The sequence below is a fragment of the Heterodontus francisci genome, chromosome 40, assembly GCF_036365525.1.
Source record: "Heterodontus francisci isolate sHetFra1 chromosome 40, sHetFra1.hap1, whole genome shotgun sequence".
In the NCBI taxonomy this organism is placed as follows: domain Eukaryota; kingdom Metazoa; phylum Chordata; class Chondrichthyes; order Heterodontiformes; family Heterodontidae; genus Heterodontus; species Heterodontus francisci.
The window spans coordinates 13,188,099-13,214,623 of NC_090410.1; the positions used below are offsets into that span (position 1 = coordinate 13,188,099).

The 26,525-nt window shown below is 45.9% G+C and overlaps 1 protein-coding gene across 2 annotated transcripts in view; it reads left to right on the forward strand.

Moving 5' to 3' along the window:
- Positions 1-230: 230 nt before the first annotated feature.
- The window catches only part of LOC137353101 (mitogen-activated protein kinase kinase kinase kinase 5-like), a 143,546-nt gene continuing 117,251 nt past the window's right edge, over positions 231-26,525 (forward strand). For both annotated transcript variants that reach the window (XM_068019088.1, XM_068019089.1), the window contains exons 1-2: positions 231-424; positions 23,047-23,104. In XM_068019088.1, the coding sequence (XP_067875189.1) occupies positions 320-424; positions 23,047-23,104 (163 nt within the window). In that variant the 5' untranslated portion in view covers positions 231-319. The remainder of the gene's footprint in view (positions 425-23,046; positions 23,105-26,525) is intronic.

Consider the following 26,525-nt stretch of genomic DNA (forward strand, 5'->3'; position numbering starts at 1 on the left):
CCACACTGTACGTCTTGGTGAGGGATGGAGGGGTAGAGCAGTGTAACAGTTGCTGATGTCGGGTTAGAGGGACTGGACAAGATGGAGTTGAAATAGGAGGAAGTAAGTTGCATTGGCGGGGGGGGGGGGCGGGGGGGCGGTGGGGGAGGAGGGGGCATCCTGCCACCAGCCACCAGAGGGCAGCGACACTCTGTTTGGTGTTTTCAGTCCCAGGACAGGAAATGAACACGTGAGTGAAAACATTTCTTCAGCTGCCGTCGGAGGCACAGAGTGTGTGAAAGTATGAGATGTGCTTACTGTCGGTGCTGATGGTCGAACGATGAACAAGAATCAGGCGGCTTTGGATATCTCTTCGAAGAACCCACAAGATGACTTTGAGATCATACAGAGAGTTGGCGGAGGAACCTATGGGGAGGTTTACAAGGTAAGAACTAGAGGCTCTCTGGGGTGCAGGGCACCTGTCGGGCAATGCACTGATCCCGCAGACTGAGGAAGTCCGCAGTACGAATCGTGGCTTTATAACAGAGAGAATCTGGGCTGCATTAACTCAGTGATAAAGACATCGATCTCTTGCATGCCACATTTAAAATGACTGCATCTAAATTCTCACGTACTCTTTCTTGTCACTGTCTGGTTAGATTTTTCTTTCTCTATCGAGATATACCCCACCTGACAATTCTTGTCTGCTGCCCGTATCTGAACCCACACTAAGTCCCGCTCATCCAGCATTCCTTTGCTTGCTTACCTACATTGGGGCTGTCAGTCCATAAGCATTCCTTTAAAATTCCCATCCTTGTTTTCAAATCCCTCTAGGCCTCGCCCCCCCCCACCCCACTATAATCTCCTCCAGCCCCACAACTCTCCGAGATATCTGCACTCTTCTGGCCTCCTGAGCGTCCCCGATTTTAATTGCTCCACCTTCGGATGTTGTGTCTTCAGCTGCTTGGATTCTAAGCTCTGGAATGCTGTCCCGAAACCTTCTTCACCTACCTCTCTTCCTTAAAACCTACCTCTTTGACCAAGCTTTTGGGGTCATCTGTCCTAATATCTCCTTATGTGGCTCAGTGTCAAATTTCTGTCTGATAACGCGCCTGTCAATCGCCTTGGGACGGTTTACTATAATAAATGCACTATATAAATGCAAGTTGTTATTAATTCCTTGCTCAAATTTGTTGGAGGAAGTTTATGTATGTTGGGGAGTGTGTGCGATCAGGAATTCTCACTGGCTGAGCCACTGGGATAAACAGTCCAGGCAGTTCCTGTGAAGTTGTGAAGGCTGTTACAGTTGGTCAGCTCGCTTTGAATTTCCTTGGTGTCGCGGGCTGAACCGATCGCGACTGCTCACTGCCACCGGGAATCTCGTGGAGGGGGTGTGAATGAGAGTGAGATGATTTGACAAAACTGATAGCTCCGGGAATCTGGACTGAAGAGGAGAAAAGGTTAGGCACGGCCCAGGGTGTTTGTGAGACTCACCAGTCCTCACAAGACAGCCTGTTTGGTTCAGACCTCCCCTGAGGGAGAGTGCAGTAGGGCAGTGGGAATGTGTGAATGTATTTGGTGTAAGGGGGGAGAAGCAGGGGGTACAAGAGAACCGGAGGCACAGGCGGGAGGGAGGACGGGACGAGAGAAGGTGGAGGGGAGAGAGGGGATGGTGGACAAGGAAGAGGGAAGATAGGGAGGAGGGAGGGGAAAGAGGGGGAAGGAGGGAGGACGGGAGAGGGATGGAGGGGTGAGTTAAAGCAGAGTGGATCAGTCATAAAAATTAAAATAGACTTTCAATATTTGCAGAAATAAATCTGTCAGTGACCCTGTCACTTCCTCGTTCAGTGGAGGAAGTGAAGAGTCAGGTGCAGGGTGGGTCTAAACTTTTCAGTAATTGCACCATCAGCGCTGGGCACTACCTGATTAAACTGGCTGGTTTTGCTCTGGGACCTATCTCACTCAGTGCTGATTCCACAGCAACAATGATACATGGTTTTAAGATGGGGGGGGGGGGGTCAGGGGTGATAGGTTATGACCCATGACCCAGCCTTTGGCCCCACAAACAGCAACAGTGGTGTTTGTTAAGGGATATTATTGGCCAATACACCAGGAGGAGCTCGCCTGTCTTTGAAATTGCCATGGGATTTCTTATGTCCTCTGAGGGGGCAGGTGGTACCTCCAACAATGCAGCACTCCATCAGCACTGCATCGAGCATCAGCCTCAAGTTTCCAGAGCAGGACTTGAACCCACAGTTGTCTATTTTAGAGGTGAGAGTACTACCCAGTGAGCCACACCTAACAACTGGGAAGTGCAGCTTTCCAGAAGGCAGTAAATGAGCTGGAAAAGGGCTCAAGTCAAGCCTCACCATGGCCAAACCATCCTTGATAGGGTTGACCTGGAATCTCCAGGAATTGAAGAATGAGCAACATTCAGGGAGAAAAATTAAAGGGCCATTAACTTTTATTTAATCATTTTCTTTAAGCACTTTCTCTTATTAGTTGTAAAGATTTGGGTGGCGCAGTGGTTAGCACCGCAGCCTCACAGCTCCAGGGACCCGGGTTCAATTCTGGGTACTGCCTGTGTGGAGTTTGCAAGTTCTCCCTGTGACCATGTGGGTTTTCGCCGGGTGCTCCGGTTTCCTCCCACCGCCAAAGACTTGCAGGTTGATAGGTAAATTGGCCATTGTAAATTGCCCCTAGTGTAGGTAGGTGGTAGGGAATATGGGATTAATGTAGGGTTAGTATAAATGGGTGGTTCTTGGTCAGCACAGACTCGGTGGGCCGAAGGGCCTGTTTCAGTGCTGTATCTCTAAATAAATATTGGAGATGTTTGATTGAATGTCAAGAATTATCCAATTGGCTAACCAAGATTCTGGTCCCCAATTGGCCATGGGAAGGCGGGACTCCGCAAGCACGGACATGTTGGGTGACCAATGGTGGCAATGTGGAGGCGGGCCAGTTGGAGGCAGGAAATCATGTGATAAACCTCCAGGAATATGTCCAATTTGAGTTAGCAACCCCAGTCCCTTGTGGCAACATGTGCGGCCACAAGGCTTCATGATACTGGCTGCTCTCCACAAAACAGGAACCGGGGAATCAAAGCATGTTTTCCTCTTTTTTAAAAAAAAAGATTCCCTTTTTTTCAAATCAATTCCAAAGGAAGTAGATGTTAACAGATTTGGATTTGCAAAAGTGAAATGACTTCTGATGATGTAAGACAAAAAAACAAGAATAGTCTCCTTTAAGTTTCCATATTAGCCCTTAATTCTCTTTACAAACAGCAATTCGGAGCCACCCGACACTGAAAACGCTCGAACGGCTGAATGGCCTCCTGTTTTTGTGTTAACAGTGTCAAGAGTCTGAATGAATTATTCCTGTTCCTATGTAACAGGCTCGAGGGGGGTTGAATGACCTGTTCTTTGTCCTATGTTCAAAACAAGTTATTTATCAAAATGGCCTTACGAAAGCCTAAAATTGGTTTATAAATACGATACTCTAACCGCAATTAAAGTTTCCCCTCCAAGACCCACGGAGCCCTGCCCCCCAGAGGCTGCTGCAGAAACATGAGCTCTGTTCGAGTACACAAGTGTTTCCTCTCCCTGGCCCAGCCAGCTTGCATTTGTATCACTTCTGTCAAAAGCTGCAGACCATTCCGGTAAACCCAGTCGAAGCTTCTTTTCAAACACGTGTAGATACCTTGTGAGAATTTCCTGGGAGGCTCGGAGCCATCTCGTTAATAAAATCACAGCAGATTATTGTCACAAAGCAGTGTATGCAAGTGTTTAAGGCAACACAAATATTCTTTTCGCCTCCCTCGTGACTCCCTCCCCCCACCCCCCACCCCCACCCCACCCCGTGTTTCTCCCTTGCTCTGCCAAAGGTGCCATCTCTGCCTGGGGTACAGTTCCAGGAGCCCTGACTGATGCTGGGATACTGAAGGAATGCTGAACCGTCAGAAGTCCCATCCCTCAGATGACTTGTTAAACCCAGGCCTTGTCTGCAGTCCCTGGTGGACGCAAATGATCCCACGGCACTATTTTGAAGTAACAGAGTTCTCCCCGGTGTTCTGACCTGTATTTATCCCTTAGAAAAAACAGATTATCTTGTTATTATCTCATTGCTGTTTTTTGGGAGCTTGCTGTGTACAAATTGGCCGCCGCGTTTTCTACATTTCAACTGTGACCACACTTTGAAAGTACTTAATTGTCTGTACTGTGTTTTGGGATGCCCTGAGGTTGTGAAAGGCACTATATAAATGAAAATCTTTCTTTCATTAGAAGTGGCATATGTGAGGCTTTTGCTGACTATGATAGAATTATTGTCAGGGTTACAAGTTTCATTAGTAATGGCAGGGTTACTGGTGAAACTCAGCGGGGGAGGGGCATTCAGAGTCAGTTCTGGGTCACCTGCTCGTAATATTCTAAAATTTGCGGATGACGCCTGTCAATAGATATGGAGAGAGGTTTTGCTCGTTCCAAAAGATCTCCATCAATTCTAAGGCTGGACCAAGAAATGACAGATAAATGTCCCATCATAGTTATGTTGGGGTTCAACTCCCACTGTAAATTAACTGGAAGATCCCCACAAATCCTGGAGAAATGACGGATTTACAGAAACGTTACAGAGTTATTGGGCCCATCCAGTCTCACTGTATAACATTATACATTTGTTGTTTTCCCTTACATTGGTATTCTTGCAAATTGTCCTGATGAGTGCAAGATGAAAAGCTTGGACAAAATGTCTCTGTTTTCAGCAACTCATTTCTTAAATGTTGACAAGTTCTCTGCTTCAATTCCTAACTCGTTTCTCAGCCTCAAGAGTCTCAAAAAAAAAAATTATGCTCTCTTTGCTAAATCTCAAATGGTTCATCGTTCTAGACCTGCCAATCATTGGGGGAAAAAAGTCTGTTTCCATCTACTCTGTCCCATTGCTTCATAATATTATCAACTCAATTTTATTTTTTGTATATAACTTTTTTGCCTCAACATCCACCCTATAGCGTGGGACCCCAAACTACACCCAATACACCAACTGTGGTCTTACTAGGGTATATACAGATTCACCATTACTTTTTGGCTTTTATATTCTCCACCTCTTTCTCATGTAATTATGTGGTTAATGTCCAAACCTAATCCAGCAACTTAATGGTGCTTTCTGTTGAAGAAGAGGGAAGTTGGAGAATTGTTGCCAAGGACCATACGGCCAAATCAAATATGTTTTTTAACTGGGCTTCCTGAAGTGAAAGGAAAATTGAACTCAGATCCAGGGAACTCTCTCCCTTTGTGACTTCTGGAGTTGAGGGAGGGGCATGTGGTGGGGTGGATGGGTGGTGGGTGGTTGTGGATGGGTGAGTTCAGAGGATTTGTTATTGGTTAGGGCTATAACAGCCAATAGAAAGGGATTAAGCAGGAATATGATGTCTCTCTTCCAACACTTCATTCCACGTTCGAGCCTTCCTTTGTTAGGATGGGGCCTGTTTACTCCCACGAGTCAGGGGCTCTCACCAGTCAGCGCACTCTTGGGTTTGAACCCTGGGGCTCTCAGAGTTTCGCATTTGATCTACCGCAGCCTGTCATAGGAACTTAGGAGCAGGAGTAGGCCATTCAGCCCATCGAGTCTGCTCCGCCATTCAATACAATCATGGCTGATCATCCACTTCAATGCCGTTTTACCACACAATCCCCATATCCCTTTGTCATTGGCATTTAGAAATCTGTCAATCTCTGCTTTAAACATACTCAATGACTGAGCTTCCACAGCCCTCTGGGGTAGAGAATTCCAAAGATTCACAACCCTCTGAGTAAAGAAATTTCTCCTCATCTTGTTCCTAAGTGGTTTATCCCTTATTCTGAAATTGTGTCCCCTGGTTCTAGACTCCCCAACCAAGGGAAACATCTTAGCTGCATCTACCCTGTCTACCCCTTTAAGTATTTTGCAGATTTCAATGAGATCACCTCTCATTCTTCTCAATTCTAGAGAATACAGGCTCAGTTTCCCCAATCTCTCTTCATAGGACAGTCCTGCCATCCCGGGAACAAGTCTGGTGAACATTTGTTGCACTCCCTCTATGGCAATAATATCCTTCCTAAGGAAAACTGCACACAGTACTTCAAGTGCAGTCTAACCAAGGTTCTATACAACTGAAGCAAGACTTCACTATTCCTGTACTCAAATCATCTTGCAATAAAGGCTAACATACCATTAGCCTTCCTAATTGCTTGCTGCACCTGCATGTTAGCTTTCAGTGACTTATTGACAAGGACACCCAGGTCCCTTTGTACATCTACACTTTCTAATCTCTTACCATTGAAGAAATACTCTGCACATCTATTCCTCCCATCAAAGTGGATAACCTCATATTTTTCCACATTATATTCCATCTGCCATGTTCTTGCCTGTCGATGTGAATTCAATAATAATCCTTATCTCTTGCTATGGTCTCTGCTCTTTTGACTGTTCCTGGCCTGTTCCTCTTAAGCTTTAACTACCTTGTCCAATGCACCTTCTTCCTCCATCCTCACTGTGTTAACACCCATTGTCCCATCCCCTACTCAAACCCATTCCCTCCTAGGGCATCAAATCCTTCCATAGGACAACACTTGCACAGAAGGAGGCCATTCAGTTTCTCAAGCCTATTCTGCCACTCACTTAGACGTAGCTCATCTGTATTTCAACTCCATCTACCTGCCTTGGTTCCATATGCCTTAATTCCCTTGCTGAACAAAAATCTATTGATCTCAGTTTTGACATTTTCAGCCGACCCCCAACCTGAATGACTTTCTAGGGGGTTGGGGTTGGGGGTGGGAGGGGGTGGAAAGTTCCAGATTTCCACTACCCTTTGTGTGAAGAAATGCTTTCTGACATCACCCCCAACTCTACTTTTAAAGATATGGCCTCTTGTTCTGGACACCCCCAGGGTACATTCTGAACAATACATATTCCTGGTCGCAGGGTATTCCAACAGGATAGAGAGGGATCTAAAAATGTGGTGGAGCAGGGGGGAGGGCTCCCAATATTGGTTAAAGAAACAATCACAGCTGTGAGGCGGGATGATATGCTTGAAAGAGCATCCAATGAGCCCTATGGGTAGTACTGCAGAACAAAAAAGGGGCAATCACACTGCTAGGAGTGTACTATAGACCCCCAAACAGTCAGAGGGTAGGACAAGTATGTAGGCAAATTGCTGAGAAGCGCAGAAACAATAGAACAGTTAAAGTAGGGGATTTCAACTACCCCAATATTAACTGGGATAGAGACAGTGTAAAAGGTATAGAGGGTGCAAAATTCTTAAAATGTATTCAGGGGAACCTTTTTTTTTAGCCTGTAGGTAGCAAGCCCAACACGAGAAGGGGAAGTTCTGGATTTAGTTTCAGGAAAAAGATTCTGAGCAAATGGAAGGGGTATTGGTGAGATAGCATTTTGGTGATAGTGCTCATAGTTCAGTTAGATTTAGCACCGTTATGGAAGAGGACAAAGATAAGATAATGGCTGATCTGTTTGTGGACTCAACTCCACTTTCCTGCCTATCCCCGAGACCTTTTGACTCCCTTGTTTGTCAAGAATCTGTCTACCTCTGCCTTAAAAGCATTCAATCTCCCTGCCTCCACTGCACTCTGGGGAAGAGAGTTCCACAGACTCATGACCCTCTGAGAGAAACATTTTCTCCTCATCTCTGTCTCAAATGGGAGACCCCTTATTTTTAAACTGTGCCCCCCTAGTTTTAGTCTCTCCCACAAGGGGAAACATCCTTTCAACATCCACCCTGTCAAGTCCCCTCAGGATCTTATATGTTTCAACATGATCACCTCTCATCCTTCTAAAGTACAATGAATACAGACCCAACCCGTCCAACCTTTCCTCATAAGATAACCCTCTCATCCCAGGAATCAGTCGAGTGAAATTTCTCTGAACTGCTTCCAATGGAATTATATCCTTTCTTAAGTAAGGAGATCAAAACTGTACACAATACTCTAGATATGGTCTCACCAGTGCCCTGTACAACTCTAGCAAAACACATCTACTTTTATAGAGTTATACAGCACTTTTATATTCCACTCCCCTTGCAGTAAATGACAACATTGCATTTGCCTTCTTAATCACTTGCTGTACCTGCATACTGACTTTTTGGGTTTTGTGTACGAGTACACCCAGGTCCCTCTCCATCTCAGATTTCTGCAATCTCTCTCCGTTTAAATAATATGTTGTTTTTCTATTCCTCTGGCCAAAGTGGACAAGTTCACACTTTCCCACATTATACTCCATCTGCCAAATCTTTGCCCACTCACTTAACCTATCTATATCCCTTTGCAGACTTCTTATGTCCTCTTCACAACTCTCCTACCTACCTTTGTGTCATCAGCAAATTTAGCAACCATACATTCTGTCCCTTCATCCAAGTCATTGATATAGATTGTAAATAGTTGAGGCCCAAGCACTGATCCACTGAGGAGATAGGCTACAGAACAAATACATTCCCACAAAGAAAAAGAGTGTCCCCCACCCCCTTTGCTGGATGTCAAAGAGCATACAAGACTAAAATAAGTCAAAAAAGGGAAGCTTATGTTAGATATTGAGAACTCAATACTGCAGAAAGCCTAACGGCATATAGAAAGTGCAGGGATGAAATTAAAAAGGGAATTAGGAAAGCAAAGAGAGGGCATGAAAAAAATATTGAAAAACATTGGCAAGTAAAATCAATGAAAACCCAAAGATATTTTAGAAACACAGAAATAGCAAGAGGAAAGTGTAGGGTCAAATAGGGAACAAAAAGGTAACTTGCGCGCAGAGGCTGAAGATGTAGGAGCTTCGACCAGCAGCCAGAATGTCGGCATGGGACGGCCGCCCGGACGAGGTAAGTTAATCTGCATGCATTAACCTTCATTAACATATTGAAATGAAGGCCCCGCCACTCGGTGGTGGGGTCGGGGGGCCGCACCGAGGCCTTGCCGCTGCCGGTAAAATGCGACGAGGCCTTCTCGGCATTGGGAGTCATCACGGGCCTTTCCCGGAAAAATATTCCGGCCCCCCCCCCACCCCCCCAGCACAATCCCCGATGTTGGTGGGCTTGTAAAATTCAGCCCTTTGTGTCTGTCTTCACAAAAGTGGGAGGGACGATGCAGACATTACAGTTAAGGAAGAAAAGTGTGAAATATTGGATGGGATAAACATAGTGAGAGGGGAAATAGTAAGGGGTTTGGCATCTTTTAAAGTGGGTAAATTGCCATCATTTTCCAATCCTCTCTGGCGACAGGCTCGGTGCCGATGGACTGGAGGACAGCTTATGTGGTACCATTGTTTAAAAAGGGAGGAAGAGGTAGCCTGAGTAGTTACAGGCCAGTCAGTCTAACCTCGGTGTGCAAATTATTGGAAAATATTCAGAGGGACAATAAAATTGTCATTTAGAAAGGCAGAGATTGAACAAGGACAGTCAGCATGGATTTGCTCAGGGAAGGATATGTCTGATTAACTTGACTGAATTTTTTGAGGAGGTGACAAGGAGAGCCAATAAGGGTAGCACATTTGATGTGGTCTACATAGATTTTAGCAAGGCTTTTGGCAAGGTACCATATGGCAGACTGGTCAGAAAGATAAAAGTCCATGGGATCCAAGAACAAGTGGTAGGACAAAATAGACTCAGATGCAGGAAGCAAAGGATAGTGTTTTTTGTGACTGAAAAGCTATTTCCAGTGGGGTTCCATAGGGCTCAGCACTGGCTCCTTTGCTTTTCATGATATATATCAATTATTTTGACATGTAGGGAGCATGGTTAAGAAGTTTGTAGATGGAATAAAAATTGGTTGTGCAGTTGATGGCGAGGAAGATAGCTGTAGACTGCAGGAAGACATCAATGGACTGGTCAAGTGGGCAAAAAAGTGGCAAATGGAATCCAGTCTGGAGAAGTGTGAGTACAAACAAGGCAAGAGAATACACAATAAATGGTAGGATACTGAGAGGTTTAGAGGCACAGAGGGACCTTGGAGTGCATGTCCACAGATCCATGAAGGTACCAGGGCAGGTAGATAAAAATGGTTAACAAGGTATATGGGAAATCGTCCTTTATTAGCTGAAATATAGAATATGGGAGCAAGGAGGTTATGCTTGAATTGTATAAAACACTAGTTAGACTGCAGCTAGAGTATTGCGTACAGTTCTGGTCTCCACATTATAGGAAGGATGTGATTGCACTGGAGAGGCTACAAAGGAGATTTACGAGGATGTTGCCAGGACTGAAGAATTTTAGTGATGAGAAAAGATTGGTTGGTTTTGTTTTCTTCGGAAAAGAGGAGACTGAGATGAGATTTAATCGAGGTGTGTAAAATTATGAGGGGCCGAGATAGAAAGGATAGGAAGGACCTATTTCTGTTAGCAGAGAGGTCAATAACCAGGGGACATAGAGTTAAAGTAATTAGCAGAAGAATTAGCATGGGAGTTGAGAATTATTTCCACACAGAGGGTGGTGCGGGTCTGGAACTCGCTGCCTCAAAGGGTGGTAGAGGCAGAAACCCTCATTGCATTTAAAAATACTTGGATGTGCACTTGAGGTAAACTATGGGGCTATGGACCAAGAGCTGGCAAGTGGGATTAGGTTACACAGCACTTTCTTGGTTGACACAGACACGTTGGGCCGAATGGCTTCCTTCTGTTATGTAGATGTTCTACACTTCTGTGTTTCATTCAGTCATTCATTCAATCAAACCCCAAGTTTGAAGAGCTTTTGGGTTGCGATGCTCATTCATGGAACAGTGCACGATATTTATGACTAAGGGACGAGAGCACAACGATTGAAGTGAGTTTCTGCAGCAAGGCGTTACCAGAACTGTGAGAACTCGCTGACACCATCCCCCCTCCCCCCGCCCCCCAATACCCTGACTTGAAACTTCTCCTGATGGGAAATCCCCACTCAGACTGGCTGGTTCTGAAATGGAGTGAAGATATATAACATGTTGTGACAGAATTGCTCAACTGAAATTGTCTCAGCAATACCAGTTAGCTAGTGGTTACAGTGCAGAACTTCAATGCAACCTCATCAAGTAATTTCCCTGCACTTTAAAAAGTTTCCCGATCATTTCCCTATAGCAACCCCATCCAGTGACCCTGCGAATTCTCGATGCAGGAGCCATTCCTTTTGATTGGAAAATTGCACATGTCGCTCCGCTATTTAAGATAGTTGAGAGAGGGAAACCAGGGAATTATAGACCAGTTAGCCTAACATCTGTTGTCGGGAAATTACTAGAGTCTGTATTTAAGGCAGTGGTTCTCAAATTTTTTTCATCTGTGGACCATTTAGGCAGGGAAAAGGACACCTACTGGGCCTACCACACACCCCACCTCACCAGTTTTCGCTTGCTACAGCAAAAAATCTCATCAGAATTAATGAGAACGTATGGAAACTGTAAACATTTCGCCACTTTTTTGCTACTAAATTTAATAAATTTATGTGCATTTTTTTATGAAGTGAATTATTAATTCATGCCAGAAACAAAAGTAGAGACACTTTCATATTATAAACGTTAATAATACAAGAGAGTTTATTTGTAACACTCCAATATGTGTTAAAAATGTTCACAGTAATCTTCTAAGAAACTAATACTTATCATACATCTATGTTAATCAAATGAAATCAACAGTAACATAAATCTTGCTTATAAAACGACATTGTTGTTATACTTATAACAACTCGTGCCGCGCACACGGGAACTGGTCTGGTTGTGTGACATCACGCGAATGGTGGGGCCGAGGGTCTGGCCTCGGCTGTGTCGTTGCGCTCCAGTGACACGGATTTTGCGGCAGCCCGCGCACCGCCTGGAGGACCCTCGTAGACCACCAGACATCTGCAGACCACACTTAGAGAACCACTGAGTTAAAGAAAGAGTGACTGAGCACCTTGGAAAATTTTCAGCTGATCAGAGAGAGTAGGTCATGCCTGACCAACTTGATTGAATTTTTTGAAGAGATGACTAAAGACAGGGGAATGTATATGGATATTATTTATATGGACTTCCAGAAGGCATTTGATAAAGTACCTCATAAGAGCCTGTTAGCTAAAGTTCAGGTTCGTGGAATTGACGGCAAACTTTTGACTTGGCTGAGGGGCAGGAAACAGGGAGTCGGGATAATGGGCTGGTACTCGAATTGGCAGGATGTGACTAGTGATGTCCCACAAGGACATGCTGGACCTCAACCATTCACCACATTTAATGGGCAAAACAGTGGAAAATGGAGGCAAATGTGAGGCCGTCACTTTGGTTTGAAAAAGGATCAAACAGAATACTTTCTAAATGGTGAAAAGCTGGAATCAGTGGAGGTCCAAAGAGACTTGGGGGCAGGGTGGGTGGGTGCGGGGTAGTGGGTAGTGGTGGTCCATGCACTAGATAATTAAAATATCATGGACAGGCACAGTGGCGCAGTGGTTAGCACCGCAGCCTCACAACTCCAGGGCCCCGGGTTCGATTCCGGGTACTGCCTGTGTGGAGTTTGCAAGTTCTCCCTGTGTCTGCGTGGGTTTTCTCCGGGTGCTCCGGTTTCCTCCTACAAGCCAAAAGACTTGCAGGTTGATAGGTAAATTGGCCATTATAAAATTGTCACTAGTATAGGTAGGTGGTAGGGAAATATAGGGACAGGTGGGGATGTTTGGTAGGAATATGGGATTAGTGTAGGATTAGTATAAATGGGTGGTTGATGTTCGGCACAGACTCGGTGGGCCAAAGGGCCTGTTTCAGTGCTGTAACTCTTTCAACATAACTCTCTATTGCCTTCTCCCTCATATGCTTGTCTTGGTAGATAGAGAGAAACTATTTCCACTGGTTGGGGCCAGAGGATATGGCCTAAAGACCAGAGCCAGGCATCTCACCAGTGAAGTTAAGAAACATTTCTACACAGAAAAGGTGGTAGAAGTTTGAAGCTCTCTTCCACCAATGCCAGTTGTTAATTTTAAAACTGAAGTTGATGGGTTTTGGTTAACCAAGGGTATTAAAGAGACAACAGTGGTTATATGGAATTAGTTCACAGATCAGCCATGATCTCATTGAATTGCCGAACAGGCCCGAGGGGCTGAACGGCCTTCTCCTCCTCCTATGTTCCTATGAATTGCACTCCTCACAGAGTGACACGCACGCCAGGGAGCGAGATACTGAGAATGTGAGGGAGTTGGTGAGAGTAGGAGGGGAGTTTCTGAGTCTGAGGGAGGTGGAGCTGAGGGATTTGGGGAGAATTTGGGGAGAAGGTGGGTTGGTGGCATATGGGGAAATAGGGAGTAGGTGGGTGGGTGGAGTTGAGGGACCTGGGGAGATGTGCAGTATGGGGACATGTGTGTAAGGGGAGAATTCCCATCTTGGACCCGTCTTGCTCCTGAAAATTGTAATGATGATTTTGAATCGTGAAACTCCTGTCGTGAAGCTGCTTGCTTTCTCTCTGAATTGATGTAACCCTGTGACGTGTAGACACTGCTCAACACTGTTAGCTTTACAGGAATATAAACCACCTCAGATCACCCATCCTCCCTGGCATTGACGGACTGCTCTCAGTTGCTGCTCTGTGCCGTTAATGCCGTGGTTTTCACTCGGTCAATCACTGTGTTGTTTGTCAGATCGGATATGCTGTTAAATCTGCACCCCTGCACTGTACTCAGGCACTGCATGAACAGGAAGCGTTATTTGCATAAAGCCAACAGAGAGGATAATGCAAAGCTGCTGGGCCCAAAGCACAGCCTCAATGTTCATTATTAAGTTTTGCTCCGAAACCTATTGCTAGCTCATCAAATTCAAAACCTCCTTTAAAGGCAGAATTTTCATGGTTATTCTCGTGCCCTCCCACTCCCGCTGCCACTTGAATCGGTCTAGCAGCTCAAAACTGATCATCCACGTGGATCATCAGTGCAGAATTGTATTCCACCTCATGACCCGGCATATCCCTCACTCTGCCATCACCACAAAGCCAGGTGACAAATGCTGGTCCTATGAGGAGTGCAGGGGAGCATGCCAGTCATACCTAAAAATGAGGTGCCAACCTGGTGAAGCTAAAGCTCAGGGCTACATGCATGCTGAACAGCGGAAGCAATAGACAGAGCTAAGCGATCCCATAAACAACAGATCAAATCTAAGCTCTGCAGTCCTGCCACATCCAGCCGTGAATGGTGGTGGACAATTAAACAACTAACTGGAGGAGGAGGCTCCACTAATATCCCCATCCTCAATCATGGGAGAGCCCAGCACATCAGTGCGAAAGACAAGGCTGAATCATTCACAAGCTTCTTCAGCCTGTAGTGCCGAGTGAATGATCCATCTCAGCCTCCTCCTGAGGTCCCCAGCACCTTAGATGCTAGTTTTCAGCCAATTCAATTCACTCCACGTGATATCAAGAAATGGCTGAAGGCACTGGATACAGAAAGGGCTATGGGCCCTGACAACATCTGGCTGTAGTGCTGAAGACTTGTGCTCCAGAACTAGCCGTGCCCCTAGCCAAGCTGTTCCAGTACAGCTACAGCACTGGCATCTCCCCAACAATGTGGAAAATTACCCGGGTACGTCCTGTCCACAAAAAGCAGGACAAATCCAATCCAGCCAATTACCACCCCATTAGTCTAATCTCAATCATCAGCAAAGTGATGGAAGGTGTCGTCAACAGTGCTATCAAGCGACAACCTGCTCACCAATGCTCAGTTTGGGTCCCACCAGAGCCACTCAGCTCCAGGCCTCATTACAGCCTTGGTCCAAACATGGACAAAAGAGCTGAACTCCAGAGGTGAGGTGAGAGTGAATGCCCTTGACATCAGGGCAGCATTTGACTGAGTATGGCATCAAAGAGCCCAAATAAAATTGAAATAAAAACAGAAAATTCTGGAAATACTCAGCAGGTCAGGCAGCATCTGTGGAGAGAGAAACAGGTCGCTAACCTTTCATGGGAATTGGGGGGAAAACTCTCCACTGGTTGGAGTCGTACCTAGCACAAAGGAAGATGGTTGTGTTTTCTGGAGGTCAATCATCTCAGCCTCAGGATATTGCTGCAGGACTTCCTCAGGGCAGTGTCCTAGGCCCAACCGTCTTCTGCTGCTTCATCAATGACTTTCCCTCCATCATTAAGTTAGAGTGAGGAACTTCACTTTGCATCACACTCTCATTCCCAGTCTGTGCCCACATGTAGCAAGACCTGGACAACATCCAGCCTTGGGCTAATAAGTGGCAAGTAACATTTGAGCCACACAAGTGCCAGGCAATGACCATCTCCAACAATACAGAGTTTAACCATTTCCCTTTGACTTTCAATAACATTACCATTGTAAAATCCCCCATCATCAATATTCTGGCAGTCAACTTAACTAGACCAGCCACATAAATAATGTAGTGACGAGAGCAAGTCAGAGGTTGAGTATTCTGCGCTATGTGGCTCACCTCCTGACTCCCCAAACCTTTCCACCACATTTAACCCCACCCCCACCTCAGGCGTGTGATGGAATACTCTTCACTTGTCTGGATGAGTGCAGCTCCAACAATACTCAAGAAAACCGATACCATCCAGGACAAAATAGTCCACTTGATCAGCACCACATCCATACCTTAAACATTCATTCCCTCCACCATTGGTGAACTAGGTGTAAGAATATTGGGCAGAGAGGTGAAATAGTCATCTCCTGTTTGGTTACATTAACCATCCCGAATTACGAATCATTCAAAGTGATAACGTTTAAACCCACAGTCGGCTGACACACGCCAGAAGTTAATCACCTCATGAGGTCATTGTCTGATTAGAGTGTGCTAATGTTGGCGATTAGACAGGACAACGGGAAAGCAGGAACAAGTGACAAGCTGACACTTTCTCACATTGTGTGGAAGGCATCCCATGTGAGGTGTTAATATTTGATTGGCCAGAACAATGGAGAATAACTAATATGTGGACGAACAGCGAGGTCACATTAACCATCTGGGATGGTCTAAATTTCATCTCCTGTTTCTTTGAAACGTCAAACAGCAAACTAAAATTGAACCTGATCAGTCGACAAACAGATGACCCGTTGGACGGAGCAGCTAACTCATTTTTGGCGGCTCGGGAAGTAGAATTGATGTGTTGCTTGAGTGATTGGCTCTGTATGCATCAAGGGAGCAGTCGGTACAACTTACTTGGTCCTCTGGGTTTAGAAGCAGAGCCACGTTTGTTGCTTAATTTGTTAAGTCAACAATAGCAGCTGTGCCAAAGGAGTGTAGACCCAAGGCAAGGGAGAAAGTTGCAACACGACAGGTGATTGGCGAACAAAATGCTGATTCTACCCACAAGAGGAGTGGGTAATATCAATTCTAGTCCCATTCTATTAACTATCACTTAACTATTTGCATGTATTAACTTGTTGACCGTAAAATAGCCACTATTAAGCGTATTGGTGTCAGTCTGGGACTGCAGCGGTTCAAGAAGTAGGTTCACCCACCACTTTCTCAAGGACATCTCGGGATGGGCAATAAATGCCGACCTTTCTAACGATGTCTGCATCCCAGGAATGAATAAATTTAAAACCTGCATCAGGAATTAGGAATGGACCTGTCATTCCAGATCCCAGAGTCTGCCTCATGTTTCCCGTGGGACCTGTTTGGGGCGAAACCAGTGTATTGCCTAAACATCGTCCCCTACATCAGAGTACAATGACAACCACTTGCATTTATATAGCACCTTTAACATAATAAAACGTCCCAAGGTGCTTCACAGGAGCGTTATCAAAAGAAAATTTAACATGGAGTAACATAAGGAGATATTACGACAGGTGCTTGGTCAAAGACATAGGTTTTAAAGAGTATCTTCAAAGAGAGAGAGAGAGAGGGGCGGAGAGATTTAGGGAGGGAATTTCAGAGATGAGGCCTGAGGCAGCTGAAGGCAGACCCGCCCCTGGTCCAGCAATGGAAACGGGGAAAGCACGAGAGGCCAGAATTGGAGGAACACAGAGATCTCAGAGGGTTGTAAGGATGGAGGATGTTTCAGAGTTTGGCAGGGGCGAGACCTTGCAGGAATTTGAAACTAGGATGAGAAATTTAAAATTGAGACATTGTCAGACCAGGAGCCAATCATCAAGCAGCAGGCTGATGGGTGAACGGGACTTGATGCGAGTTAGGATACGGGGCAGCAGAGTTTAGGATAAGCTCACATTTACCAAGGGTGAAAGGTGAGAGGCTGACCAGCAGAGCATTGAGTAATTGAGGCTGGAGTTAGCAAAGGCACGGACGAGTGTTTCAGCAGCAGATGATACATTGGATAGAGGGCAAAGTGGCCTCTCGACTGGCGAGGTAGAATCTCCAAGGGGGTACTGACCTATGGCTTGGTTTGGTACTCCAACTGTGGCTACCAACTCTGCAATAAAAACCGACAATGCTACAAATACTCAGCAGGTCTGGCAGCATCTGCAGAGAGAGAGAAACAGGGTTAATGTTTCAGGTCTGTGACCTTCCATCAGGACTGAGAATGGTCAGAAATATAATAGGTGTTGAGCAAATGAAAGGGGGGGGGGGAGGGTTGGTAGAAGAGGAATAGGGAATGTTTGTGATAGGGTGGAGGGCAGGAGAGATTAAATGACCAAAAGTTTCATGGTGCAAGACTAAAGGGAGTGGTAATGGGACAGGTAAAAAAAAATGTGCCGAGAGGAGGAGTGACTGGCAGGAAAGCTGCTGCCTGGATGCAGAGTAAGATTAAGAAAGAGACGAGAGCTAAGGCCAACCCAGCAAAATAAAAAACACAAACAAAATGGGGCAGAGGTTAGAATCTAAAATTGATGAACTCAATGTTGAGTCGAGAAGGCTGTAAAGTGCCCCAGTCAAAAGATGAGGTGCTGTCCCTCCAGTTTGAGTTGAGCTTCACTGGAAGACGGCAGGAGGCCAAGGACAGAGAGGTCAGAGTGTGAGCAAGGTCAAGAATTAAAATGACAGGCGGCAGGAAGCTCGGGGGTCACGCTTGTGAACTGAACGGAGGTGTTCGGCAGAGCAGGCACCAGCCTTGTTTGGGTATCTGGGCCTTCCCCTGTTCCTAACAGTTCCTCTTTCTTAAACAGCCTGTAAAGCAAGATCAAATGTCAATAAACAGGGCTAACTGTAAGTGTAATCCAGTGGCAGAGATTTCTGTGATTCTTGTCCAACCTGGCTGGGCACAAATGAATTGCTGTGTTTCCCTACACTAGAAAGAGGTTAACAGGAGATATTGGGCTTCATAAATAAAGGCATAGAGTACAAAAGCAAGGAAGTAATGATGACCCTGAATAAAGCATTGGTTTGGCCTCAATTGGAGTATTGTGTCCAGTTCTGGGCACCACACTTTAGATAGGATGTGATGGTATTGAAGAGGGTGCAGAAAAGATTTACATGGATGGTTCCAGGGATGCGGGACTTCAGTTACATGAAGACATTGGAGAAGCTAGGGCTGTTCTCCTTGGAGAAGAGAAGATTAAGCGAAGATTTGATAGAGGTGTTCAAAATCATGAGGGGTCTGGACGGAGAAGACAGGGAGAAAACTGTCCCTATTGGCAGAAGGGTCACAAACCAGAGGACACCGATTTAAGGTGAATGGCAAAAGAACCAACTAGTGACAAGGGGAAAATCTTTTTTTTAGGCAGCGAGTGATAAGGATCTGGAATGCACTCCCCCGAGAGTGCGGAGAAGAGAGATTCAATCGTGGCTTTCAAAAGGGAACTGGATAAACATCTGAAGAGAAAAAATTTGCAGGGCTTCAGGGAAAAGGCAGGGGCGTGGGATTAGGTGGGTTGCTCATGCAGGGAGCTGGCACAGACATGACAGGCTGAATGGCCTCCCGTGCTGTAGCAATTCTATGATTCTCTGATTCTAACAGTAGCAACACTTCCTAAGTGGAGCAACAACCTAAAAGCATTAAAAAAATGCTATATAAATGTAGGTTTTTTTCTTTACTCTTTATTTAGGGAAGTCCTGAGTCAGAAAGTTGTGACTTCAAATCCTCCTCCCGAGACTTGAGCTCAAAAATCTAAGCTGACTCTCCCAATGCACGACTGAAAGAGTGCTGTCTTTCAGATGAGCGAGCTCGAATATAAAGGGGAGGAAGTTTTGCTAGTTATACAAAGCCCTGATAAGACCACATCTAGGGTACTGTGTACATTTCTGGGCACCACACCTTACAAAAGATATGTTGCACTTGGAAGGTGTGCAATGCAGAATCACCAGAATGTTACCAGGTATCCAAGGGTTAGATTGTGAGAAGCGATAACCAAACCTAGGCTTGTATTTACTGGAATATAGAAGGTTAAGAGGTGATTTAATTGACGTTTTTAGAATTTTGAAAGGAATTGATGGGGTAGATAGAGAGAAACTCTCAGCCTGTAGGAGTTCCTCAGGGTAGTGTCCTAGCCCCAACCATCTTCAGCTGCTTCATCAATGACTTTCCCTCCGTCATAAGGCCAGAAGTGGGGATGTTGACTGATGATTGCACAATGTTCAGCACCATTCGCGACTCCTCAGATACTGAAGCAGTCTGTGCCCGCATGCAGCAAGACCTGGACAACATCCAGACTTGGGCTGATAAGTGGCAAGTAACATTCACGCCACACAAAAAAAAAAAAATTACATATGGATGAAAATGGAATAGTGTAGGTCAGATGGTTTCACAGGTCGGCGCAACATCGAGGGCCGAAGGGCCTGTACTGCGCTGTAATGTTCTAAAACAAGCGCCAGGCAATGTCCATCTCCAACAAGAGAGAATCTAACCATCTCCCCTTGACAGTCAATGACATTACGATCGCTGAATCCCCCCACTATCAGCATTCTGGGGGTTACCATTGACCACAAACTGAACTGGAGTAGCCGTACAAATACCGTGGCTACAAGAGCAGGTCAGAGGCTGGGAATTCTGCAGCGATAACTCACCTTCTGACTCCCCAAAGCCTGTCCACATGGCACAAGTCAGGAGTGTGATGGAATACTCTCCACTTGCCTGGATGGGTGCAGCTCCAACAACACTCAAGAAACTCGACACCATCACTTGATCGGCACCCCATCCAGCACCTTAGATATTCACTCCCTCCACCACCGACGCACAGTGGCAGCATTGTGTACCATCTACAAGATGCACTGCAGCAGCTCACTAAAGCTCCTTTGACAGCACCTTCCAAACCTGCGACTTCTATAACCTAGAAGGGCAAGGGCAGCAGATGCATGGGAACACCACCACCTGCAAGTTCCCCTCTAAGTCACACATCCTCAATTGGAACTATATCGCCGTTCCTTCGCTGTCGCTGGGTCAAAATCCTGGAACTCCCTCCCTAGCAGCACTGTGGGTGTACCTACCGCACATGGACTGCAGGGGTTCAAGAAGGCAGCTCACCACCACCTTCTCAAGGGCAATTAGAGATTTATTAGCAATTTGCCAGAAATGCTCATATTCTATGAACGAATTAAAAAAACACACTTTCTGCTGGTGGGGGAGTCTAGGACAAGGGATCATGATCCTAAAACTAGATTTGGGCCATTCAGGAGAGAAGTTAGGAAACATTCCTTCACAGAAGGGGTGGTAGAAGTGTGGAACTCTCTCCCACAAAAAAGCAGTGGATGGTGGCTCAATTCATAATTTTAAGCCTGAGAGCGATAGATTTTTGCTGGTTAGGGGCATAAAAGGATATGAAGCCAAGGCAGGTGGGCGGAGTTAAGATACAGATCAACCTTGATCTCATTGGATGGCAGAACAGGCTCAAGGGGCCGAACGGTCGATCTTGTTCCTATGTTCTTCCAAACCCAGGCCTTCTTAGGTGGACCTAAAAGATCCTATGGAATTGTTTTGGAAAATAGCAGGGGTGGTTGTCTCCTCAGCATCCTGACCAACAATCCTTCCTCAACTATCACCAACAAAAACAGATTAGCGGCTCAGTATCTTATTGATGTTTGTGGGATCCTGCTGTGCAGAAATGGGGTGCCGTGGTTTCCTGCATTTCCAATAGCGAATATGCTTTAAAAGTACTTCACTGGCTGTGAAGCGCTTTGGGACATCCAGAGGTTGTGAAAGGTGCTATATAAATGCAAGTTCTTCCCTCCTGCCCTGAGGTATCTGTGCAGCTCGTCGAAATTTAGTCCGACTCTGCTGACTGGCTCCTCTGTTAAGATCGCCTGCGATGACCACAATTGATGACAATGACCCCCCCTTTGACCTTTTGTTGTCAACAATGCTGGTTCCTATTCGTGTATAACTTCCTGTTTACTTGTTTGTTGTTGTAATGGAAGCTTGTCGAGGTAAGGGAGTTGTCAGCCACTGTTCCACTGAGTGAGCTGGTGTCTGAGCCTCAGTGAGGGGGCTGTATTGCAAAATTATGAGCCAACGCTTACTAAAATAGCAAGGGGTTTGAGGTCATAGCCCTCCTGCAACAGGGCTGTAGGTTGCATTTGTTGCTCACACTGCCATAAACATTGTAGAAAGTTCATTTTTGACCCTTTCTGTGATGAGGTCAGCTTCCAGACTGACATATTGTCCAGACTGACAGAGTTTCCAGGCTGGTACGTGAAACAAAACTGTAAACATACCTCACAGGGTGGCAGCCTCCAGGGATCTCTTTGTCACCGTGCGCCTTGGAAAACTGCCCACAACACGTGTGGCACACACGGCGGGCAGTTGCCACCAAACACTAAACTGCAGGTTAGATCCCTCCTGATGTACAGAAGCAATGAGCCCAATTACAGTTCCAGGCGGGCACCCTGGATAATTCTAGGATGACCTAACCAACATGGCATACCATGCACCTCCAGTGCGGACCGAACCATGTCGGGGGGGTGAAATATCATGTTCCGTGTCAGTCAGGAAAGGGGGGGTAGGTTTACGAGCGCAGGTTTGAGGTTCAGGGCCTGAGCTCCACCCAGAAGAGAAGCTGATATTGTAAAGCTGGGGGTGAGGGGTGCTGAGCAGCGGGCGCTGCAGGTTGTCAAGCTCGTGGGCTGGGCACAAGCCAATGCTCGACACTCCCTGTGTTCTGTGTGTGGGCGGGTAGATGGCATAATCCCAGTTAATGACTCTGAGCAATGCTCAAGTGACTCATCCTCAGCTGATGTTTGCCACTTAAAAAAAAATAAGTTGACCTTTAGCTGCTGGTTTGCAAATTCACGCCTCGGTCTGGCAACTACAACAGTGTGTGAAGGGACCCTGTCCATTTCAATGATAAAATAAACCTCTACCACCCAGCAACAGCATCAAGCTTGATACAGAGTAAAGCTCCATCTACATTGCTCCATCAAACACTCCCAGAGCAGGTATAACATGGTTAGATACAGAGTAAAGCTCCCTCGACACTGTCCCCATCAAACACTCCTAGGACAGGTACAGCATGGGGTTAAAAAAAAAAATGGGGTTAGATACAGAGTAAAGCTATATTTGCATCAAATATTCAGTCTACTGCAGCCTCTCCGCTCAGCTCTTCCCCCAAACAAAAGAAAAAAAAACGGGGTTAAATACAGAATAAAGCTCCCTCTACACTGTACCCATCAAACACTCCCAGGGCAGGTACTGCACAGTTAGATACAGAATAAAGTTCCCTCTACACTGTCCCCATCAAACACTCCCAGGGCAGGTACTGCACAGTTAAATACAGAATAAAGCTCCCTCTACACTGTCCCTATCAAACACTCCCAGGGCAGGTACTGCACAGTTAAATACAGAATAAAGCTCCCTCTACACTGTACCCATCAAACACTCCCAGGGCAGGTACTGCACAGTTAAATACAGAGTAAAGCTCCCTCTACACTGTCCCCATCAAATACTCCCAGGGCAGGTACTGCACAGTTAAATACAGAATAAAGCTCCCTCTACACTGTACCCATCAAACACTCCCAGGGCAGGTACTGCACAGTTAGATACAGAATAAAGCTCCCTCTACACTGTTCCCCATCAAACACTCCCAGGGCAGGTACTGCACAGTTAAATACAGAGTAAAGCTCCCTCTACACTGTCCCCATCAATGTGCCAACTATAGTTGTGTAACATTTCTATAGATCACTGAGATGCTGGAGTGCATGTCAGGACTGTAATATGATGCTCATTCACAAGGCATGTAAACTGGAAGACTCCTTCTAACAAAATTTTTGTGTTTGTCTCTAGGCAAGACACAAACAGACGGGGCATCTGGCCGCAGTGAAGATCATCAAAATGGAACCCGGTAAGAATTTTAAATCAAATATCGACATAACATTTCTTAGTGCTTCAGTAGAGATGCTGTCAGGGGACAAACCTGTGGCTACTGAAAACAGCCCCATTTCTTACCCAGCAGAGTATCTGTGTTAATAGATTCCATTTGACTGGACATCAACAGCACCAAGTCCCGTTCACCCTGTGCTCGCTAACCTACTTTGGCTCCCAGGCTGGGAATGCCTTGATTTTAAAATTCTCATCCTTGTTTTCAAGTCCCTCTATGGCCTCACCCCTCCCTATCGCTGTAACAACCTCCAGCCTTACAAGCCTCTGAGATCTCTGCACTCCTCCAATTCTGGCCTCTTACGTATCCCTAATTTTAATCGTTCCACCATTGGTGAACGTGCCTTTAGCTGCCAAGGGCTTAAGTTTAGAAGCCCCTCCCTGATCCTCTCAGTCTCTCTCTATACCTTCAATATGCTCCTTAAAACCTACCTCATTGACCATGCTTTTTGTCATCTGTCCTAATAGCTCCTTATGTAGCTCGGCATCAAATTCTGGAAAGTGCCTTTGGACATTTTACTATATTTAAGTAGATGCCAACCTAACTTTTTGCTCTCCTGTTTACAAATTTCAAAGGTTTAATATAAGTGTCTGTTGGTGATTGGACAATTTTCCAGACTGACCCACAGATTGACCTGCAGAGTAATCAGACAGTGTGTGGGGTATGAGCAGTGTATCGAATACGATCAGACTGTGTGGACACGATTGGACTGTGTGTGACATACAATCAGACTGTGTGTGAGATATAATCGGACTGTGTGTGAGATACAATCGGACTGTGTGTGAGATACAATCGGACTGTGTGTGAGATATAATCGGAATGTGTGTGACATACAATCGGACTGTGTGTGAGATACAATCGGACTGTGTGTGACATACAATCGGACTGTGTGTGAGATACAATCGGACTGTGTGCGACATACAATCGGACTGTGTGTGAGATACAATCGGACTGTGTGTGACATACAATCGGACTGTGTGTGAGATACAATCGGACTGTGTGTGAGATACAATCGGACTGTGTGTGACATACAATCAGACTGTGTGTGAGATACAATCGGACTGTGTGTGACATACAATCGGACTGTGTGTGAGATACAATCAGACTGTGTGTGACATACAATCGGACAGTGTGTGAGATACGATCGGACTGTGTGTGAGATACGATCGGACTGTGTGAGATACGATCGGACTGTGTGTGGGATATGATCAGTTGTGTGTAAGATACAATCAGACTGTGTGGACACGATTGGACTGTGTGTGACATACAATCAGACTGTGTGTGAGATACAATCGGACTGTGTGTGAAATACGATCAGACTGTGTGTGAGATACAATTGGACTGTGTGGACACGATTGGACTGTGTGTGAGATACGATCGGACTGTGTGTGAGATACAATTGGACTGTGTGTGAGATACAATTGGACTGTGTGGACACGATTGGACTGTGTGTGAGATACGATCAGACAGTGTGTGAGATACAATCGGACTGTGTGTGAGATACGATCAGACTGTGTGTGAGATACGATCGGACAGTGTGTGAGATACGATCGGACAGTGTGTGAGATACGATCGGACTGTCTGTGAGATACGATCGGACTGTGTGTGAGATACGATCAGACAGTGTGAGATACGATCGGACAGTGTGTGAGATACGATCGGACAGTGTGTGAGATACGATCGGACTGTGTGTGAGATACGATCGGACAGTGTGTGAGATATGATCGGACTGTGTGTGAGATACGATCGGACAGTGTGTGAGATACGATCGGACAGTGTGTGAGATACGATCGGACTGTGTGTGAGATACGATCGGACAGTGTGTGAGATACGATCGCACAGTGTGTGAGATACGATCGGACTGTGTGTGAGATACGATCGGACAGTGTGTGAGATACGATCGGACTGTGTGTGAGATACGATCGGACTGTGTGTGAGATACGATCGGACTGTGTGTGAGATACGACCAGACTGTGTGGACACGATTGGACTGTGTGTGAGATACGATCGGACTGTGTGTGAGATACGATCGGACTGTGTGTGAGATACAATTGGACTGTGTGGACACGATTGGACTATGTGTGAGATACGATCAGACAGTGTGTGAGATACAATCGGACTGTGTGTTAGATACGATCAGACTGTGTGTGAGATACGATCGGACAGTGTGTGAGATACGATCGGACAGTGTGTGAGATACGATCGGACTGTGTGTGAGATACGATCGGACTGTGTGTGAGATACGATCGGACAGTGTGTGAGATACGATCGGACTGTGTGTGAGATACGATCGGACAGTGTGTGAGATACGATCAGACTGTGTGTGAGATACGATCGGACTGTGTGTGAGATACAATTGGACTGTGTGGACACGATTGGACTGTGTGTGAGATACGATCGGACTGTGTGTGAGATACAATTGGACTGTGTGTGAGATACAATTGGACTGTGTGTGAGATACGATCAGACAGTGTGTGAGATACAATTTGACTGTGTGGACACGATTGGACTGTGTGTGAGGTACGATCAGACAGTGTGTGAGATACAATCGGACTGTGTGTGAGATACGATCAGACTGTGTGTGAGATACGATCGGACAGTGTGTGAGATACGATCGGACAGTGTGTGAGATACGATCGGACTGTGTGTGAGATACGATCGGACAGTGTGTGAGATACGATTGGACAGTGTGTGAGATACGATCGGACAGTGTGTGAGATATGATCGGACTGTGTGTGAGATACGATCGGACAGTGTGTGAGATACGATCGGACTGTGTGTGAGATACGATCGGACAGTGTGTGAGATACGATTGGACTGTGTGTGAGATACGATTGGACAGTGTGTGAGATACGATTGGACTGTGTGTGAGATACGATCGGACTGTGTGTGAGATACGATCGGACAGTGTGTGAGATACGATCGGACAGTGTGTGAGATACGATCGGACTGTGTGTGAGATACGATCGGACAGTGTGTGAGATACGATTGGACTGTGTGTGAGATACGATTGGACAGTGTGTGAGATACGATTGGACTGTGTGTGAGATACGATTGGACTGTGTGTGAGATACGATCGGACTGTGTGTGAGATACAATTGGACTGTGTGTGAGATACGATCGAACTGTGTGTGAGATACGATCGGACTGTGTGTGAGATACGATCGGACAGTGTGTGAGATACGATCGGACAGTGTGTGAGATACGATCGGACAGTGTGTGAGATACGATCGAACTGTGTGTGAGATACGATTGGACTGTGTGTGAGATACGATCGGACAGTGTGTGAGATACGATCGGACAGTGTGTGAGATACGATCGGACAGTGTGTGAGATATGATCGGACTGTGTGTGAGATACGGTCGGACTGTGTGTGAGATACGAT